A 22,500-nucleotide genomic window follows, 5' to 3' on the forward strand; every position below is an offset into this window, starting at 1 on the left:
ATGTCGATTTTAGGACGACATTGTAATGTAAACTCTCTCCATTTCCAAGTCAATAAAGAAGCAACGAGCTGCAATTCAGTCACATGTTGTGCCATTTGAGAATGTGCAGTAGTGAAGAGACAAACCGTGGGTAGTCTGTTTAGTCTTATTCAGACTGAAAACAATGAAATGAGCCCTGCTGTTTTTATGATGAGAACCTAACGATGGACGACTTGTTTCACAGCATGATGCTGTCAGAACGCCCAGACAGAGAATGTTATACCACAAGACCATTCGCAGACGTCAGGAATATTAGGATGGTGTTTCTAACTGTAAACCTACTACATGTTAGGTTACACCAGTTAGTGTAAAGCCAAGCATTTTAGAGGTAAAAAGATCTGGGCTCATATTCACAAAATATTTAATCTTACCAACAAATAACAGCAAGTTTTTAGCTGAGAGTTGTCTTTTAGTGTTTTCTCACTTTTAGCTTAGCTTAGCATACATCATTGAATCAGATTAGACCATTAGCATCTTAAAAAATGCATGATAATTTTCCTTTTGCTATTTCTGAGGTCTATATGGCTAGGAACTACTCTCCCATTCTGGTGTAATAATCAAAGACTTCTGCTGCCATACCTTGCATAATATTAGTATAAAAAGTATAAACAACAAACGGCTAAATGGATTTTAAAATGGCAAAACTCCACTATTTATCTAGGGCTGTTATAAAAAAAAGCCTATTATTATTTTTTTAGTGTAATGTTCCTTTAAATTGGCGTGTAGCCTCGATGTTTTGTGAATTCAGACCCAGATCAATAGTGGTTAATAAAGGTCAATGCTCAGAGTCGATGCGTGTGTTTATTCCACTGCATGTCTTACTTTAGTTAATAGTCCACCTTTCAACATCTTCTCTCTCTCAGATCAGTGTCAGGAGCAGGAATTTGGCGAGGGCTCAGGAGTGTCTGCTCTGGAGGAGGCTGAGCGGGACAGAAAGGTAAGAGGACAAAAATTTAGGAGGTGTGAGCTGCATGTGTTGAAAACAGACTGTGATCAAGATGTGTTTAATGAATTTTACAGCTCTCACTGCACAATTGGTGTCGCAAACAATAATATTTGACTGTGTTGTCAGGTTTAAAATGTCCATCGTAGTATTGTTTTGCCAATATTTATTTGTCTCGTATCTAAAGATTTGCATATTTTAAATATTCATTGAAATCTTACTTGCTTCAAGTATTCAGTTTCTGCATAAATCCTTTAGATTTGGTTCGTTTTGTTTAAGATTTGATGAGATTTTTAAAATTTAAGAATTTTTAATGAATGTTTTTATACAGCAAACATTAAATTGATCTAAAGTGACTGCAAAAAAAAGGTTTAATATGTTAGTAAAGACTTCTGTTTCAAAATAAGTGCTGATTTCTGTCCACTGGAGAATCCTGAAACGAAATAGATGTTCCAATAAAATAAAGCAGCACAGCATTTTTCAATACTGATATTAATATTTATATTAGAATTATTTCTGACAGATCATGTCACGAAAGACACGATAATTCATTAATTGCCCTTTCTTAAAGAACGATTTTTAATGTTTTTATTTTATTTTTTTTATTTTTCCAAATCTTTCAAAAAGCAAATTAAAAACTAAATAATAATAAAAAAATATATATAAATATCTTACTGACCCCAAACTTTTAAACAGTAGTTGTGTTGCCACAGAAGTGAAATATGATTAAACATATTTACAAATATATGTGGTTATATGTCGATGGCTGTGAACATTTACTGCTTATCCTAAAACCGTTTCATAACTGTAGCAAGAGGTGATTCAGTCATAAGGTAAAACAGCTGTCATAACATTATTTATCAATATGTGGACCTTTCAGGACTCTCAAAAGCTATAGAAATTAAAAATGTAAAACAGAAAATATGTTAGGGCCATTGTTATCCCTCAAAATGGTCTATAATAAGATTTGTAAATATTATTACAGTGTACTTATTCATACTTGCATGTATTTTTTTTCAATCTACAAATCTAATTCATACATTAGATTTTATCATGTTTTCTACGTTATTCCTAAAAATACAAAATTGTGGCTCCTAAATTGTTGAACTCTTTACCGTCTGATCAGGGGCGTAGCACCAAATTCTGGGCCCTGTACCCTCTCAATGTCAGTGGGCCCCCTACACATTTTTTTTAATTATTTGAATATAAAATGCACAAATAGTGTTTTAATCTATAATCAAATCAGATTATAATAATGACTGGTTCTTTCATTCACCACCAAATTGATGCATTTGGCCTACTTGTGCTCAAATACCTTTAAACAGTAGGCTACATCGGGTTTGTGTCCTATCATTTTGACCCATGATACTGATGCAAGTTTTGATTTAAAAACATTTATTTTTGAACAGGAGAACACGAGACAACTGTATCAATATATTTTGAAATAAATAATGACATTGACATCAATTGGAGGGGCCAATTAATTTGAAGTAGGCTACAAAAAAAAAAAATTATAAAAAATTGGTGGGATTTCAAAGGGCCCTCTCCCTAGACGGGGCCCTGGGTAGTCAGGTCCACTTTTCCCCCCACTACCACGCCCATGCGTCTGATATTCGAAATGCAGAATCCCAGAGTATTTTTAAATCATCTTATAAAACGTATTATTTTAGGGTCGCTTTTATTTGATTTTTAGATCTTTTATTTTATGTTTTTACCTATTTTTATTGTTACTTTTTTTGCATTAATCATTGTATGTATATTTTACTACTGCACAATTTATATGTCTGTGAAGTGCCTTGAAATGCTACTTTTAAAGGCGTTGTTATCAATATTGTATGATATGAAACATGATATGTACATTATCAGCAAGCCCTATTTAGAAATATTATTTTCAACAGGAAAGATTGCTACCATTTTAATACTTGCTCAGAAATTACCCTGTCATTCAAACGCCCCCAGAATACAGAATGATGTGTTATTACACTGTTATCTTGGTGGTTAAATGGTTTTGTTCTGCCTGTTGGATGCACAGGGCCAGTTCACCTTGTGTGATTGTGTTCTAGTGGTCTATAATTACCATGGGCCTCCAAATGATCTTACTTGATTGGGCATTGTGTGTCAAAACAGAGCATGCATTCACAAACACACTCATCTATGGCCTTAAAACACTCTCAGCCACACTTCATTATGATTGAGTTTTGAAAAGAGTGAACATTTCATGCGTTTTTATCATGTTTTTATCCTTTCTATGATGAGAGCAGCTCTGCAGAGCAGCCCAGAGGGATTTATCAGTTTGTCAGCACTTTATTACCCTCTGACAGCACAGATTACGATGACAAATGGCCTGAATTTCCAGCGCTGATGCTGGTTTTTATGTACCGTGGTGAAGGTGCACCACATGTGCTCTAGAGATAAAGCCTTCAGGACGGCGTTTGCATTTCTGAGAGAACATTTCTCAGCTTCGGGCACTGCTGGAGCCGGTTTCTAATGCTTTTGCTTGTTTTATCCAGCAGTGCAGGGCTGTGTTGATGAAGAAGCAGGTCATTGATAGAGAATTGAACAAATACATGTAGGTGAGGGGATCGTTCATGAAGGATTTCAGTAATGCAGGCAGTGTTTTAAGGAAGAGTTCAACCTAAGATTGCTTCAGCTCCAAAACAAATACATGCATTTCTTTCTTAGTAGAGGTTTGCCTTGTTTCTAGCCCAGATATCTAAAGATTTTTTGAGACAAGCAAACCTTATTGTCTCGTTTTCAGGAATAATATGTTGGGGTAAGCAAAATAATCTAGTTTTGCATTGAAATAAGATTATTTTGTCTATTTTAAGAAAAAATCTACTTATTTCTGACATTATTTCTGAAAACAAGACAATATTTTTTGCTCATCTAGAAAATACTTTTAAGATTTTTTAAAAATTTTTAGTATTTGGACAAGAAATTAGACAAAAACTTTTGCATGCAGTGTAATACTTTAATGTGAGGTTGTTACGTACATCCCGTGCATTTATTATAAACATTACAATACATTATGCATAATTAATAACAACCCTAATAATAAATAAAATAACAACCCTAAATCTAACCCACATTTTAACCCCAACCATATAGTAAGTACTTGTAATTCATTAACATAACTCAGTAGTTAAATGAATAGTGACACTGTAACATTAAAATAAAGTGTAAATGGATATATTAAAGGATTGTTTACTTGGATATGAACACATGCTGTTAATTGACCCATACTCAGAAAATAATGTATTTTTAGTTGCTGAAATTGATCAATTCAAGATCTTTCTGCATTTTGAGTTAAATAACATCACAGGCCAAACAAATTCCTACCTGTGACTCCAAAGTGCACGCTCAGTCTGGAATCTGCAGCCTGTATGAACTAATTGAGGTCTATTTTATTTTACAGTCTTTTATGGTTTCAATATTAGTTTAACTACTTAGCATTATGAACGTATTACTTTCTGTATAAACAGAATATGAGGTTAGTTGCATGTAATTATGCAAATTTAATAGTAATTTCCTAGTAGTAAGTACATGGAACATGTGTAACGACACCTTAAAATGAAATGTTAGCAAAAATTGTAGAACAGCATCAGGGGTTTGTCTATGACAGGTAATCAGAGACAAATACGATCAATGATAATAAATAGGCAGCATTAATGTATTTTAAAATTATTATTATTTTTTATTATTATTATTTTTTTTAAAGCTATAGCCATTGACATCCATAGTAGAAACAAACATAAAATACTTTGGAATTAAATGGCTGTTGCTAAAAAAAAAAAAAAAAAGTAGTTATCCTAGTTGGATAAACGATCCCTTTAAAAAGTTGGATGTTGAACATTTAATATGTTCAAAGATAGTCAAAAAATACTATGGAAATTATTGGCAGATTTTTCCAACATGCTTAACAGAAGAAAGACATTAAAAAAAGGATTCCAACCATTTAAGTTTGAGTAAATTGTGAGGGATTTTTCATTTGGGGTGATTTCTTTAATACATCATGTTTGGTGATAAAATATACTGTAGTCAGGGTGGGGCACATAATGTAAATAATAATAAAATAAAAGATTAATGTGATGAGTGACTGAGCTGGATTGTTATTTAGTGCTTAAATGATGTTTTAGTTGGAGCAAACCTGCTCTTGCCACTCTGCTTTTATCGACACCAGAGTGCTGCAGGAATGAGTCCTGTAAAATCTGGAAATGAGTAAGCATTATCACATGTCTGCTTACATAGTCTTGAGGGTTTTCAGTTAAATAGGATATTTAATAGGCTTATATAAGGTCTGTGGTTAACACAAGTTCAATATATATATTGCATTTATTTCATAGTACTCCATGACAAAAATGCCTTTAATGGCCACTTTATTAGGTACACCCTACAAGAATTGCATTGAACTAGCTTTTGCCTTCGGAAATGCCTTAATTTCTTGTATTTTATCTGTTTTATTCTTATTTTTATAATTTTATTATTTGTTTTCATTTTCTTACACTTGTCTCTTTTATTCTTGTTTATGTAAAGCACTTTGAATTGCCACGGTGTATGAAATGTGCTATATAAATAAACTTGCCTTGCCTAAAATAGAAAAAGGTCCAACACACAAGATCTAAATTTCCTATATCGGCACATTCCAATTGGAGACCATGAGCAGGCCTCTTGAGTATAATAAACTCATCATAATGTTTAAGAAACCAGTGAGAGATTATTTGAGCTGTTTGACCACATAAAGCATGTTTTTTTTTACTCCATAATTGAAACTGTCTTCATTTACTCACTCACCCTCCACGTATTCCATGCTAGTTTGAGTTTCTTTCCTATGTTGAACACAAAAGAAGATGTTTTGAAGAATGTTGGAAACTTTTGACCTCTATAGTGGTCAATGCTGGTGTTCAACATGGTTCAAAATATATTTGTGCTCAGCAGAAGAAACAAACACACCAGTTTAGGAGTCACTGGTGAAGTGTGTGAGTGAATATTCATTTTTGCGTGAACTATCCTTTCAAGTTAGCCTTTCTAACAGCTTAAACCATTCTAACATCCAATAAACATTACCACAGTGCTTTTCCAATGCATTCAGTATCATAATGCCAAACAGTAAAAATAATCCTCTCAATATTTACACAAAGTTTTGTTAGTCACAGAGCTTATTTCATACAATAATCTAGATTCTGGCAACAAATTGGTCCTGGGCTACAAATATGCCATCAGGGAGGCACTAGTAGAAAAACAGAGAATTGAAGGAATGTTCCATTTGCTGTCCTTTACCTTGTAGAACCCAGAGACGGTGTGTAAGCTCTACCAGACGTTGACTGAAGGACCTGTTCTCATGGTAGAGGGCCACAAGAACCCTTACTCTGCTGAAAATACTCGTGCCAGGCCCTCTCCGCGTCACATGTCTGTCACAGAGCGCCTGCGCATGGTCATTCAAGAGCTGGTGGACACGGAGAAATCTTACGTCAAGGTATATGGCGGTGGCATTTTAAATATTACTGATATTATTTGACATGTAAGACATCAATCAATGCATAGTGTTTCTGATATTAAATGAACACTCCAATTTGTTTAGAGGTTGAGTTTCATCATTTTTTAATTAATTTAGCCGATCTTTGAATCTGGCTGGAACAGTTTTAGCTTAGCTTAGCATAGATTATTGAATGGGATTAGACCGTTAGCATCTCGCTCAAAAATAATAAGAGTTTCAATAATTTTCTTATTTAAAGCTTGACTCTTGTGTTGTTGCATCGCGTATTTATACTGGTGAAAAAATTAAAAGTGGCTCAAAGGTAGATCATCGCAACCCTTTGGTCATTTTTGAGCGAGATGCTAATGTTCTAACCCGATTCAATGATCTAATGCGAAATGAGGCTAATTTACAAAACAGTGATGTATTCCTTTTACACAAATTATACCATTCTTGTTTTGTTTAGGACCTCGGATCTCTGTTTGAGATCTATCTGAAGCCTTTACAAAGAGAAACATTCCTTAGTCATGATGAGGTATGTTTTGGTGTGTAAACTGATGAGGTCACGTTCATTTTTTTGCACACCATGTTGGTAATTGCAGTTTTCCCCTTGTCCTGTAGATGGAGTCACTGTTCGGCAGCCTGCCTGAGATGCTGGACTTCCAGAGGGTTTTTCTGCAGACCCTAGAGGACAGGACAACTTCCTCACCAGACTACCATGCGCTAGACTGTCCAGAGAAACTCAAGGTGAAAATTGATGCTGGAAGTCTGATGCACAAAAGTCTGGAATATAAGTATTTTGTTAGCATTTTTATGGGCCATTTCAAATTATGGGTAAGGGTCGAGTTAAACCAGTGTTGTTAACGTTAACTAAAAGCATCTCGCTAACTGAAAAGAAACAATTGGCCTTTTTCATGGATGGTTTTTCACTACCTCTTTGAAAACTGCTAAAGTTTACAGCAGATGTTTACAGTCTTGTGGACTGACATTCTATCGCTCCACACTATAAAACTTGTAAGAAAAAAAGATGACGAAGAAAATCTCAATGAAGATGTTTATTCAGCATAGCAGTCTCAAAATACATGGCAAAACCTTGGGTTCACCAGAGTCAGAATGAACCCTGAACATTCCTAAACTCAACCCTTTATACTGTTTTTGATGTTGCCTTTAGATGTTAATGAAGGGCCTACTCACACTATGCCATTTGTACCATGCCCAGGCCCGTTTCCCGGATTGTTTAAGAAGTGTGAGTGCGCTGAATAGGGCTCAAGCACGGTTCACTTGGCTGGCCCTGGCCCGATTGGAAGAGGTGTGCCTGAGCGCGGATCACTTGGGCTTTGGCGCGGTACGCTTGTGTGTGAGTGCAAAACGCATCAAAGCCCGAAACTGAAAGCGATACGTGACTTTTAAGGGGTTGTTTCATATGGATTTATTAATCATTCTTACTGTTCAGTGAACGCAAACTGCCGTAGTTTATTAAAGACGCAAACTCCTCACAGCATGACAGCTGTGCGCCTTCAGCAGACCTCCTCATTCCTGCAGCACGAGAGCTTTATGATTGTTTTTGAGCGCCAAAAGTGGCGGATCTGTCTGGTGAAATATCTGACTGCGTGTCACCGCATCCCTAAGGACTGTTTGGCGAAATATTTGACTGCATAAAAAAACGACTGAAAGGATATAACTAGAGAAATCTCCACTGATACTGGGTGAGAGCGTATGGCAAGCCGTTTTAGCATTTAAACCTTGTTCTGACTGTCCATAAATTTATTTAGAGATATCTCTAATTATATTTTGACTAGTCATAATTATAATTCGACTTGTCAGATTGGAGATATCTGCAAATATATTATGACTGACTAGTCATATTCCACCATTGACTTCCATTGAAAATTATTTGCAGATATCTCTAAATGAGTTTTAACTAGTCACAATTGTAATTAGATATATCTCCAAATGAATTTTGACTTGTCAAAAATCCAATTCAAGATATCTACAACTGTAATTTGACTATTAGTAAATTAATTAGAGATATCTTCAAATATATTTGTAAATATCTCTAAATATGACGAATTAAAGACATCTCCAAATGTATTATGACTAGTAAAAACTCAGTTAGAGATATCTCTAATTACAATTGTTACTAGTCAAAATTCATTTAGAGATATCTCTAATTACAATTGTTACCATGTGGTCGAGATGTAGTCACCTCAAACACTGCAGAGACAAGACCCAGTTGACTTCTCTTTTCTCTCATAAGTCAGCCCTTTTGGGAAATGAGCATCAATTCAGCATTTAGAGTGGAAGTTGGGTGGAGGCAGACTCATTTCGTACAAACTTAATAAAGAATATAAGTTTTTCCACAAAAATGACATTTTTAATTGTAAAGGTGGGAGACGATCCATACGTTAGCATGGTTTAGGAAAGGCTATTTACATTTGTGCCAGATGTACCTTTATCATAGTGTAGGCTCTAAGTTTTAAACCATTAAGAGATATAAGGGTGTTAACGTATATAATAATAAATGTTTAAACATGTATAATATGTAAATGTATAGTAAATGTGCAATGTAATAAGTATTTGATAAAAGGCTACCTGGACATTTACTATTTCTGTATGTACATGGATGAATATCTTAAGGAAGGGCTATGGGCTTCATTTGCTGTAAATGTTGGCACAGTTTTCAAAGAGGTAGTGAAAACTAGTGTGTCTGACTCCATTGTTCCAGCCGGAAGTATCGATACGCAACTATCACTCTAGCGGATGTGCGTTAGACCGTCCGTGAAAAAGGCTTTTTAGAAATATAAATTAAACAAACAAAACTTGTTTTTAATTGACTTAAATTTCAGCTATTAATAAAATAAAAAAGGATTTTTTAATATTGACCCTTTATTAGACAAAGAACCATATACAATACCTTCATTGATTATGATTACTATATTTGTAATATAAGTTTCAAAAACAGTAACATTTCAGGGTTTTTCCAATGACTGTCCTATAAATTAGGGTTAAAACCCTCTGAAATATTTACATATTAAAACAAAGCTCATTATAAAACTGAAAACAATTCTAAAACTATAGAAATAACAGTAAAACAAGTCAAATATTAAAATTTACAGTGGTTTAGATGCGTTTTTGAGTCTTAATTCGATGTAAACTTAATAGATGATGTGTTTTGCATACTCATCTTTCAATCTCTCTTCCAGAAACTTCTCTTCTCCTTGGGTGGATCCTTCTTATACTATGCAGATCACTTCAAACTTTACAGCGGCTTCTGCGCCAATCACATTAAGGTGCAGAAAGTTCTGGAAAGAGGTAAAACATGAGCCTCAACTGACATGTGTATCATGATATATTATCAACTGACATCTCAAGAATAAATGTGATGTACATGGTTTATTTCATTCTCGCATTGCAGCTAAAACAGACCGTGCATTCAAGGAGTTCCTGGAAGCGAGGAATCCCACAAAACAGCACTCGTCCACGCTGGAGTCGTACCTCATTAAACCTGTGCAGAGAGTCCTGAAGTATCCACTGCTGCTGAGGGAACTGGTGTCTCTCACTGACCCAGAGAGCGACCAGCACAACCACCTCACAGGTGACCCAAATTTCACATCCTTATACTACGTTTTAAAAGTATGTAGTTTTGGCTGTGTAACAGAAGAGTTTGCAAACCTACCCAGTCAGTAAAGGACAACAGACACACACATTTCCTTGAGACAAACACACACCCGTCATCATTTATGCCGTTTGGGGAAAAAAATGGAAGTTTTAGTCTGCTTGTGGTATCAAATACCTTTAAAACAACCCTCTCCTATCAGTCCTTAATTCATACTCTCATTCAGTACAGGGCTGGAAATTGCGATCATTTTATGCGCCCGAATTTTGTCTATGCAAGCTCAAAATATATTCGGGAGCATTTGTGCAAGTGCATAAAATTGTTGTGTGACCAGTTTTTACAGCAAAATTTTCACCACATGCGCGGATTCGGGAGACATTCACGCAGAATGCATCTCTGCACTTTAAAACGCAGCGCTCAGGAATGGTTTAAAACAGTTGTCATGTCAACTTGCAGTAAACAAAGCCAAGTCTGTAATGCTTGCCCCGCCTTCACGCTCTTCTTATTGGCCCACCACTGCTCTAGCACTGAACATCAGCTGTCAATCACTCAGTCAATGCCTTCTGGCTTGGGATGACAGGGAGAGCTGCTACCGCGAAAAATGGTAAAGCGCTAAAGATGAGAATGAAGATAACACTGACAGATTTTGTTTTAGAAACCATGGCATCTTAAGTTACAAATAATGACACATCTTACTAGTGATCATGTGCTGAATGTTAATCCACCATCTACACTTTTTCGAAGAGTGGATAAAAGACTTCCGTTGGCTTCAAGTCTGCTATGAAAAGTCTGTGGGATGGAATTTTCGAGCACGCAAGGTTCTGTTTAATCCTTCATTTAATCGCCAGATGCCGTCCGCTGTGCAAGTGGCAGCTATATGTAAAACTTAACAACACGTACACCATCGCAAACGGGCTTACACTGAGTAAACTAATATCACTACTCATAAAAAGGCCGCTAATGCTATTAACATGATGTATGGATATAATAAGGCACAGTATATGTCAAAAACATCAATGCAATATCAGACAGCACCCGTGAGCACAGCACAGTTATATTGTTAACAGATTCATTCATGTCAAGCAGTGCGTGCAGGGCCAATAAGCGGTCCGTGTATGCTTTGGTTCTGTTATAAAAATGTATTTTCTTGTGATAACGGGATTTCGTTGATATATTTTCCTCACACTTGCATATATATTTTTTGCTTGTTAGTTTAATTACTGTTGATTTCAAATGCAATAAATATGTTTGTATAGAACTTGTAGTAACGGTGCTTATAATTAGTGGGTGCGACTAAATTTTTAAAGTTAGGAGCACCGGTGATACCTAGCAAAAAGGTTAATTTCGAGCCCTGCAGTAGCTCAGAGTTTGTCCAGTCAGAGTTTATAGCAAAATATTTAGCGCGCATTTGCATGTCCGTCATGGCATAATTCATTAAAACAGAAGTAAAAACTATTTTCCATTCATATATTTCATCATTGAGGGTTACAAAAAAATATTGGGTTCATCTTATTCTCATGAACTCAATCTCCTATCTCGTCTTGTCTAGTGGAGTAAGCGTCTCATCACACCCCTATTAAGTATTGAGAAATGGCATTAACTTTCTATTTTTATGAACTTCACGTCTGGTACAGAAGCATTAAAGGCGATGGAGAAAGTGGCCAGTCACATCAACGAGATGCAGAAGATCTACGAGGACTACGGCACAGTGTTTGACCAGCTCGTGGCAGAGCAGAGCGGCCCGGAGAAGGAGGTGCGCACAATTCCACAATTACTTAAATGGTGTTTTCTGCTCTTATAATCTTGAATATTAAGCCAGTGTGTTGTGCGTCTCAGGTCACGGAGATCTCCATGAGTGAGTTCATCATTCACAGCACAGCGCTCTGGCAAAACCCCCTGCCCTCTTTGGGCCGCATGAGGAAAGACCCTGAACTCACTCTTTTCCGTAAGTCAGATCAGATTGAATAAGCTTATATACACGCATATTTTACTGTACAATGTGTGCGGTATCTAAGTCAGTGCTCTTATTCCTCCAGTCTTCAAGAAAGCGCTCATTTTGGTGTATCGGGAAAGCAAGCTAAAGAAAAGAATGGTGAGTTCTGGAATGAAGATATGGTGTATTTTTTAGCTCAGTTTATTGAGTGTTCGTTTTGATTTAGTTCATTTTTTAATGTGTAAATAATAGAGGTGTAACAAATCGCAGTTCGGAACACACATGGCCCATGGATTAATACATGTTTTTTTACTGGTTAATTAATCCTACATTTGTAACGATCGCATAGAGATCGCCTCTCGCGTCATTTAAATCACATGTATGATAGCATTTAAGGCTTTCCTGTAAAATATAATGATGACAGAGGAAGTTGTGGTGGGTTATTCAGGATGTGAAGGTTTTTTTAAGTTATTAAAGGTGTTTTCTGTCACGACTTGTTCAGCCTGCATTAATGCATTCATTGAAAGATCGGGATCTCAACACCCACGCAACAAATTATAAATTATGGTGATTTGCACGTTTATTGATCCTTCCAATTGCTGTATTCAAATCTGTTTAAAAAAAAACGCAAAAATCAGGAAAGAGATTTAGTTTTTAGTATTTTGAGTTGATTATGTAGTTACAAACAGTCAAATAACACGGAAGTACTGGGATAACAGGTTATAATTTAGATAAAACCACTGATGTTGTTTACTCAAATGAAACTTGTAGGCAGCAGTTATATCGTTTAACCAAAGGGTGGCGACAACCAGCCATCAAAAATAAGCCACTGAATAGGTCTTTAAAAATGACACATCTAGCAATAAAACATGAAGTTTTATGAGTGAATAACTGGATTTTATTGAAAATGGGACTATAATTTGTACAGCCCATATTGATTTTTAATGTTAGATTTCTACATTTAGTGTATCAGCAACAATAGTAGTAACAATTCTGAATAACCCACAATTTATTTTTATTCAGCTGATAATTTCTTCATTTTATTTGAAATAAAATTACAGCTTCTAAGTTCTGTTTGTTAAAAGTTTCTCGCAGTACTGATCTGTAAATCTATAATGTGATCTGAACCGTGAAATTTGTGATCTGTTACACCACTAGAAAATAGCAATTCACGTGTATAAATAGCTTCCATCACCCTTTTAAAATATCTCACGAGAAACGGGTGATCGAAATGCCAAATATTCAAATTAGCATCTCTTAATTCACAAAAAAGTTTTAAATGCTCACTTGAGGTGGTTTTGAACTTGTGGGAAAAAAGGTTAATGTCAAAAAAAGGGAGACGGAAACACATTTGCTGAATAAACGTGCATTGAAGTAGCGAACACTACACTCACATGATTCCATTATGCTTGCTTACTGCTGGTTGCTAGGTTACCAATACTACAGTAAGCCACTCTAACAAGTTGATAAATGCACCTAATTCACCTTTGGCATTTTGTCTTTTCAAATAAGTTTTATGTCGGGATAAAAACCTGGCTAATATTTAGAGAAGGAAATCCTCGTTTATAAGCATTTCATGAAAAGATATTACATTGCTGACGATATGTGCAGCACTAAATATACAAAAAAAATGCTTGTGAAATATACATTAGTAGGTGATGTTTTTGAGGTATTTATGCTCACCAACACTCAATGTGTTATATATAATGATATAAAAGCAATTAAAATTGTGAAGTAATTTCCTTAGTTCCTTTAGTTCTGGTCGCTATATATGGTAACACTTTTCTTGAAGGGGTGTTCTTAAGACTGTCATGAAACCTTTATGACGACACGTCGTGACTGTGAATGAGATTTTAGGCAATATTGACAACAGTTATTAAGTGTGATTTGCTCAGTTACGTTATTTTTAATGCAAAGATGACATTGATTGTTATGCCAACTTGGCATATAATGATTATAAAGGTTTTAACACCCTTTCAAGTAAAGTGTTATGCTGTGTTCCCACCAGATGCGTCATTTGCGAATAAATTATGATATTCGCGCATAAATAGATGCTTGATCATCTTGAGTTTACTCACGTCATTCGTGCGCCAAATTCACTTCACAATAGATTCAGATTTACATCATGGGCAGGGCTTCTGTCTGCCCAATGACTCTAGCTTTGTTGCTAAATGGCTAACATGGGTTTTATCGAGAGATTAGCTGTGCTTTATGTGCTTTAGGAAGGCTGAAAACCAGCGTAGATTCGTTCGGCGCAGTGTCTGAGTCCACTAAATCCTTTCAAAGGTACATTAAAATTTTCCAGAAATTTTACCGTCATAATCAATTCAATTCAATTCAATTCAGCTTTATTTGTATAGCGCTTTTACAATGTAGATTGTGTCAAAGCAGCTTCACATAAATGGTCATAGTAACTGGAACAGTGTAGTTCAGTTTTTAGTGTTTTAAGTTCAGTTCAGTTTAGCTCAGTTCAGTGTGATTTAATCATTACTGAGAGTTCAAACACTGAAGAGCAAATTCATCGATGCGTAGCTCTACCAATCCTGAACCATGCGAGGCAGTGGCGACAGCGGAGAGGGAAAAAAAACTTCACCTGATGGGAGTGAAGAAAAAAAACCTTGAGAGAACCAGACTCAGTTGGGCACGACCATTTTAATTTCTCCGCTGGCCAATCATGCCCCGACAAAGGCGTGATTGGCCCCGACAAGAGCAATCACGCCCCGACAAGAGCAAGCTCCTGATTGGTTAACATGGCGCGAATGTCCGCTAAAGTTCAGACTTTCAATTTGAGCAATTCACACGTCAAACTTGCAAAATGTTCAATTTACACTACTACATTTGCGCGAGTAGCACTGCAAGATATCTATTCGCATCTTTGCAATGACTTAACGTAAATCAGTCATGCTTTATCCGTACCATTACCCAATATATTTAAAGTCCAATTTATCTGTACTTGTCACTTTATTTTAGTCACATGATCTTTTAATTCATGCTTGGCCATAAAAAATGTTTTATATTCATTTGTTTTTTAAAGGAAAAAATAAGTTTGAACGTGACTGCTAATATTGTCATTTGTATGTTTTTTTTATAATAGACTTCTCGACTCGGGGATCTGGATCCTTTTAAATTCCGCTGGCTCATTCCTGTATCATCCCTTCAGGTCCGACCTGGAACTTCAGCAGGTGTGTTTATCTGAGAGATATCTCTACCAAGCATGAGTTTGACATGCAATAAACACAGGCTTTCTGTGCACTGTAGCTTCGAGAACAATATGGAGTTTAAGTGAAGAATTTCAAGGACCACTTGATCGCATCATTCAGCGCTCATAATTTAAAATCCGCCCATCATAAAAGCTTCAAGCCCATTTGAAAATAAACTGTATGTTGACAAAATGTAAAACCCAGATCATATTTTGCTTAAACTCCTTGTTCTTAAATTCTTTAGGGTCAGAAAACCCCTGTGTCTGGGAGGTTGTTCACACCAAGTCTGAAGTAGAGGGACGACCGGAGATGTTCTTTCAACTCTGCAGCAGGTAAACGGGCAAAACGTTTAATTGAAAATTAATAAATAAAAATAAAATCTTGTAAGTAAAATACACATGCTGCATTTTGACTGCTAAATACTTTGGTTGTTATAAATGTCACTCTTTTTTGTCTGTTATGGAGTCAAATTATGCAATTTTGTCTCGCTAACTATTATCAAATAAGAGGCTACCAGAGTGGCATGTTTTATATTAGCCTGTGATTGTGTTGTTGACCAATAGGAGCACAGATAGTTTTAGTTTTTCACAATTCACTCCTTCTAATTCACTCCTAACAATTCATATTATCATGAAGTCAACCTCATTATTTCCACATCTAAATTTTAAAGAGCAAGAAAGTCGCGCTTTCCAAAGTTTTTTGATTCTCGCGTAAACAACAATAGAGGACAGGTATGGAATGAAATCACTGTCAGAAACATTTTGTGCTTAAATAAAATTCATCAGTCATATACAAACAGACAAAGAAAATGTCATACGTGTCTGTTCTAAATCGCAGATTTTGGAATTGCACCCTTCTAAAGTTCCGAGTACATTCCATTTTCCTTTACGTTTATATTATTACAGATGCGTGAATTTTATTTACGCATGAAATATTTTTGACAGTGATTTTATTCCATAGCATGCAGCAAATTTTGTTCTTGCTTCTTGGTAATTGTATTATAACGTTGTTCTGTTTTGGTTGTGTTTATAAAAAAATGGCACATCCTATGTCAACAATTGATCCTTGCAAGTAAAAAAAAAAAATTGTGTTATTGTGTTGGTAATCTTCAATCAAAATAGAACTATTCGCTTTCGCTCTGGAACCCCAGTCTATCTCTGATGATGTCAGTTTGACCGTTTGGCTGAAGGCTGCTTGGCCACGCCTCCTCCAATCGTTAGTTTGCAGCAAGTGAAAGATGGTCAATATTCAGTTTGCTCACTCAGATTATAAACGTAGTGTCGTCTTGTTTTTGTGCGCAGTAATCTGGAGAACAAGGCCAGTGCGGTGCGGGCCATCCGCAATCTGCTGAGAGAGAACGCCAAGAGAATCGCTCCAGTTGAACGGCGGTTGCGAGACTTCAACTCTAACTTCACCTTCCCCAGAAGAAGCCACCCGGGAGCACTCAGATCACACTCCTGGCAGAGGCCACCAGACAGCCCAAAACTCCCAGAGGGATACGCTTATTCTGAACCTCCCATCCCCAACCACTCGCTCAGGGCTTCTAGAGAGCAGTCCCACAACGCGAGCAAGAGATCCACACTGTGCTCTCTGACCAGCGCACTGGAAGCTCAACTCCAGAGATTGAACTTTGTAGATGAAGCTCAGGGAATGAGCAAGAGCAGTCAGCAGCTGGATGACTCTTCAGGCCTGCACCTCAACTCTCTGCTGGTCAGGGACTATAGTGTGCAGAGCCTGGGTTCAGTGGTCGGCGAGGACTGCTTTTACGACACGCTCATGGGCATCCAAAAAGCTGCCATCCCCACTTTGTAGAGGAAGCTACTGCTTTAAACATTTAAATGCACTAAAATACGATTACTGTGCCTTATGCAGAACGTTTTTATCAGTTGCAAAATCAAGTGAGCTGCCTACCTAGATGCCATTTCAAAGCACACTTTACTGCCTCTTTGGGTTATACTTTGCTTTGGTTGAATTCTAAGAACCATGATTTCTTAATAATAATTAGCCAAGATGGTAAAATTGGAGAAACAATATGACTAAGTCTAAATATTATACTTATATAATATATATAAAGGATATATTTATATACAAGTTATATATATAAGTTCACTTTTAAAATGTTTTATATAATTAGTAACACATTTTTTTACTTTTTTTTTTTAAGACATCAAGGCTGCATATGTTTGATAAAAAAAAAAATTGTATGACACACACTGTTGTTACAAACTTTTAAAATGGTTAAATACAACCAATACCCCATTATGACAAATGTGATGCTCAATCGGGTTGAGATCTGGGCTCTGGCTGGGACATTTTGTTTTATTTCTATAATGGCAACGCTGAATTTTTTCCCGGTCTTCACATGATCCTTCAAATATCATTGTAATATTCTGATAATGGATAAATAAAAATATATATTTAAATATATTTAAAGTGAAAAATATAAAATTATATTTATTGATATCCACATTTATTTTAGGTTTAAGAATTTTTACCGTTGATTAATTGTTTTGCTATATATTTTTGATCATCAGGCTTGGTGATCAAACATTAAAATTGGCGAAGACTGTTATTTCGATTACTTTTACCATGTATTGTAATTATAAAAGTGGGTTTTAGATAAGAAATCATGTAATTTAAAAATATTTATATATAGATTCTACCTTAGAATACTTTAGAATACCACACTCTTCAATTTTACCATGCAGAAATGGAGTAAACTACACTATTACAACATAATAATGAGAATATTAATAATATTGAATCAATGCTAATGGTAATATTTATGGCAAAGTCATTCATAAATTTTCCTTCAACTTATCCAGCATATGTTTTACTGGTAAACAGCCATTCACACACACTCATACACTACAGCCAAATTTACCCAATTCCCCTATAGCGCATGTCTTTGGACTGTGAGGAAAAACAGAGCAACATGCAAACTCCACACAGAAATGCCAACTGACTCAGCCGGGACTTGAAACTGCGACCTTCATACTTTGAGGCGACAGTGCTAACCACTGAGCCACCATGTCGCCTATCATTCATTTATTCATTTTCTTGTCGGCGTAGTCCCTTTATTATCGCCACAGCTGAATGAACCTCCAACTGATCCAGCACGTTTTTACGCAGTGGATGCCCTTCCAGCCGCAACCCAACATCCACTCAATTCACCTGTACCGCATGTCTTTGGACTTGTGGGGGAAACCGGAGCACTCGGAGGAAACCCACGCGAACGCAGGGAGAACATGCCAACTCCACACAGAAACGCGAACTGACCCAGCTGAGGCTCGAACCAGCGACCTTTTTGCTGCGAGGCGACAGCACTATGGCAAATTCATTGAATAAAAATTCTACACTTTTATTGGGTAAACCGAGAATGATCCCTAAAAGAATTTGACTCGTTAAATCATTTGACTGATATTCAATACTTTTTAAAACCATAATTAATCTCCGGTCAGTAGTTAGTGTTAAATGTATTACAGTGTTCATCTGGGTAGTCACATCACTAGAGTTTGGAGCAGAGCCTCTGTATAGTTTGATGATCCTGCCTTCAAATCCGAGCGTATCCAGATCATTGCTTATAAGAGCGGACACGTGTGTTATTAATACACCAGCGAAGACTGTTTTACTGTATGTGAATACTGTCGCTTTACATTTGTACTGCTTGTTTGACAAAGACTTTTCTCAGAGCTGATTTCACAAGTCTGAATACAAATTATTTTGTCTAAATTATGCCTGTATATGTTTCTTACTGATGTTTAATGTATTCAATAGGCAAGTCTTACATCCTGAAGTTTAAAGCTTAAGGAAATTTGTGGTTGAGATATTAATGTTGATATGCCCTGTTGTCAATTTTAAATATTGTAATTTATTTGTAAAAATACGACTTAACTAAAAAAACGTTGTTGGAAATGTTTTTGTTTGAATATTTAATAAATATTGCACATAAACGTTTCAGCTTTTGGTCTCCTATACATAAAATGTCATTCAGTAACCGCAAACTTCAACCGTTTAAATTTCAGTAACCAAAAATCTTGTTGGGTGTATTTAGAAAGCGAATGACACATTAAACGAGTCGCATACAAAGTAACCTTTTATTATCACTTCTGTGCAACATATGCACAGGCATTAAGACCTTTTAGTGTGCTTTCACACCTGTGAATCGATTCAGTTGTTCCGAAACAGAGATTACAATTGTTACATTGTTGCTCTTTGCTCTTGGAGCGGTTCGCTTTCACACTGCAAAGTTTCTAATTGGACTAAAAGAGCTAAAACAAGTCACGTGCGAGTAAACTCTCCTCACATTGGTCAGAGTGTCGGGGTTTATTTTGCAGCGTCCCACTAAGCTGTCAGGAGAGGTGGTGGTTTGGTGGTGATTGACAGGGTGCGTGCGCGCGACGTGTCTGAGGAGAGACGCGGTGGGGAGGGGTGAGAAGGGTGCGCGACGATGCCTATTTGAGGACCGGGAGGGAGACGCAAGATTACCGGGAGATCATCACTTGTTTGCGGGCATCTGGAGACTCGCGAAACTTCCCGCCATACTCATAATTCTCTCTTCATATAGCCGTAAGCCTATTACATATCCATAAAACACTGTGATATAACCGCGCTCGGATCGGATCGCTTTCTCACTGTAATCGAACCTCTCCAGGGTTCGTTTCAATCGAGCCGAGACCACCTCACTCAGGCGGTCTCGGAGCGATTACTTTAGCGCGGAACAGAGCGTGATTGCCCTGTTCACATATGCCAAACGAACCGCGCTAACTGGGAAAACGAGACACGTTCCGAAACAAAAGTGTAAGTGTGAAAGCACCCTTAGTTTAGTATGCAAATATAGAGCTTTAAAAAAATGATAGCAATATTCTAGATAAACAACCATCAGCAGATAAGAGGAGTGCAGCTCTGTCGATTCATTCTTTCTATCTGAATGGCTCCCAACCTTGTCTTTAAAAAATTCTAAGAAAAAAAAAGAAAACTGAGTCATAATTACAGGCAATTTTCTCTAGTGCTCTTTGTTCGGGAGTTTTAGGGTTCGTGTTAATTATGTACGTGGGCTTTGATGACATGTTTCTTTGTCTTTTGGATTGAAAGGAGCGGTGGGGGTGTTACGTACCACAGAATCCAACTTGATTTGCATTTTCAGAAGCCGTGCCGGAGCTTGGAAGGCAGCAAAGGAACACTGGTGAAGTTTTACACAAGCTTACATTGTAGTACTTTGGGTTTGTGTACATGAAACGCAGAAGCTGTGATGCAGCACGGTTATTTCTGTTAGTAGAGCATGTTTATGGCGATTGACGGAAACAAAGTGGCTGAAAGTCATTTAAAATTGCCAATTTGCAGTGCAACGAGTGAGTTATTTTTAACTTTATACTCATTAGCAGTGGTTAAAAGCTTAATTCTTCAACATAGTGATAGTTAGAAAGCAACCTTTCAATGCTTAAGCAAACTCTAGCTATAACTATACTCCCTGTAAAGGCAAAATGTTGGCTATAGACCGTTCAACACCTACAGGAAAGAAAAGTCCAATCATGAGACAAAGAAATGCAAAAAAGCCAGCGGCATATCAGTGTGCAAACAGAAAAGTTTGACCAAGTTAGAGGATGGGACGGTTTTAAACTTCCAGAAAAGTTATTCATTAAATGACGTCTACATTTAAGCTTGAAATGTTCATGTAAAGACAGAAGACATTTATGGATTTGATCCTGAATGGGGAACATTTAATCAGTGTAATTCTGAGTTATTTTAGCATCTCCGAGTAACTATTTTTATGCGCATTGTGGATATGGGCATAAAAAAACCGCTTGATGAGAATCAAAAAAACATGTGCGGAGTAGGATAAACTTTTTATTCGATAAGAAAAGATGCGCATAAACTGCGATGAAAACACATTTACCCCACAAATTCCAGTATGCACATTAAAAAGCCATGTGATTTTGTTATAAGAGATCATGTGATGATAAAAATGTGTATGAATCCAGCAGGCTGAGCACATTATAAAACATCTGAAACTTTGTTTTGGTCATTCTAAAACGCCTGAACAGATTCAGTATTAACGTTATTATATTATTAATAACATATAATATAGCATCTGTGCTCTGTGTCTCACGCCTTTAAACACCACCAAGCAGGGCCGGAGTGGGACTCCTTTCCAGCCCTGGAGTTTCAAGCTTCAGACCGGCCCACCTCAGTTCACGACTGACTATATTAAAATAAGGTCATTTCCAATTCAGTTTCTAACGACACTATCACGTCTTTTTTTGAGAAAACAGCTGCTTTAGAACTTCAAATGTTTAACAACCCTAACAGTATTATATGTCTTAACAATAAAAAATAAATAAATAAATAAATACTCAGACGAGGATTAAACCCGGGTCGGCGGCGTCTTTAACTAATGTGCTAACCACTGGACCACAACAATTGTACATTGAATGTGTCTCATCATCAATTATATCATCATTAACCTGCAGGCAGCAGCATGCTCACGAGGTTACGAGAAAATAGATAAAAAGAGCTGAGCTGCGGTAAAATAATGAATAAGAAGACTGTGGTCGAGTAAATAAATTAATTAATTTAAAAAAGTGTGACTGCTGAGAGCTAGAGATTCTGGAGCTAGGGACACCGGCCCTCGCGGCCAAAAAAAACGGACCGGCCCACCGGGAATTCTCCCGGTCCTTCCGATTAGCCAATCCGGGCCTGCCACCAAGCGTTCACTGCATGTTAACACACTGTCTTCGAGGCGCAAGTCATTTATTAAATAAGGAAAAGATTGACGCAGCTTTTCCTACAGCAGCAAATTCCATTTTTACAGTTGAAATTTGGTGCCAGTTAATCTGGAAGTGATGATTTAGTTTGCTTACACTACTTAGATGGAAACGCTGCAGTCAAATTAGAGTTTGTGCATGCGAAATTCTGTCGTGCGGCGCTGTGAAAAGGGGCGGGATTAAACAAGGTTATTAGGTATTTTTTAAAAGCGAGCGATTGCTCCATGTTTTTAATTTCTGTCCAGTGAGGTCATGTTTTGATCATCGATTGGTCTCACGTAGTCAAGTGATGCAATTTCGCAGGTCAGAGTTCACCAAGCTTGAACTTTGCACCGCAGCAACCTGCGAAACTTGACGCATGACCATGCGTTTCCGGTCCGACGCATTCGAGTGCGAATGAATGGAAGTCTATGGGAGGAAAAGCCCAGTGTGACCACAGCTTTATTCGCACATCCTTTATGCAATGTTTCAGGGCTCTCTCCCGGGACAGCATGCCAAATACGCTCTATAATCAATCATCAGCTAAGGGCGA

At 36.9% G+C, this 22,500-nt stretch overlaps 1 protein-coding gene and 1 long non-coding RNA gene across 9 annotated transcripts in view; one reads left to right on the forward strand and one right to left on the reverse strand.

Annotated features, from left to right (window-relative positions):
• Positions 1 to 17,244, forward strand: part of tiam2b (TIAM Rac1 associated GEF 2b) — a 76,200-nt gene extending 58,956 nt beyond the window's left edge. For both annotated transcript variants that reach the window (XM_021468594.3, XM_068215616.2), the window contains exons 14-25: positions 903 to 976; positions 6,267 to 6,455; positions 6,922 to 6,990; positions 7,077 to 7,202; positions 9,659 to 9,767; positions 9,871 to 10,050; positions 11,706 to 11,824; positions 11,908 to 12,016; positions 12,108 to 12,163; positions 15,099 to 15,186; positions 15,449 to 15,536; positions 16,506 to 17,244. In XM_021468594.3, the coding sequence (XP_021324269.2) occupies positions 903 to 976; positions 6,267 to 6,455; positions 6,922 to 6,990; positions 7,077 to 7,202; positions 9,659 to 9,767; positions 9,871 to 10,050; positions 11,706 to 11,824; positions 11,908 to 12,016; positions 12,108 to 12,163; positions 15,099 to 15,186; positions 15,449 to 15,536; positions 16,506 to 17,016 (1,718 nt within the window). In that variant the 3' untranslated portion in view covers positions 17,017 to 17,244. The remainder of the gene's footprint in view (positions 1 to 902; positions 977 to 6,266; positions 6,456 to 6,921; positions 6,991 to 7,076; positions 7,203 to 9,658; positions 9,768 to 9,870; positions 10,051 to 11,705; positions 11,825 to 11,907; positions 12,017 to 12,107; positions 12,164 to 15,098; positions 15,187 to 15,448; positions 15,537 to 16,505) is intronic.
• The window catches only part of LOC137488609 (uncharacterized), a 57,869-nt gene that overhangs the window by 7,243 nt on the left and 28,126 nt on the right, over positions 1 to 22,500 (reverse strand). For 4 of the 7 annotated variants that reach the window (XR_012396319.1, XR_012396322.1, XR_012396321.1 and 1 more), the window contains 4 exons: positions 9,636 to 9,757; positions 7,041 to 7,238; positions 6,260 to 6,425; positions 862 to 959 (listed from right to left, as the gene is read on the reverse strand). This is a non-coding gene — a long non-coding RNA (uncharacterized lncRNA). The remainder of the gene's footprint in view (positions 1 to 861; positions 960 to 6,259; positions 6,426 to 7,040; positions 7,239 to 9,635; positions 9,758 to 22,500) is intronic. The other 3 variants (XR_012396320.1, XR_012396323.1, XR_012396324.1) reach the window with 1 other exon arrangement.

Source organism: Danio rerio, chromosome 20, assembly GCF_049306965.1.
Source record: "Danio rerio strain Tuebingen ecotype United States chromosome 20, GRCz12tu, whole genome shotgun sequence".
NCBI lineage: Eukaryota > Metazoa > Chordata > Actinopteri > Cypriniformes > Danionidae > Danio > Danio rerio.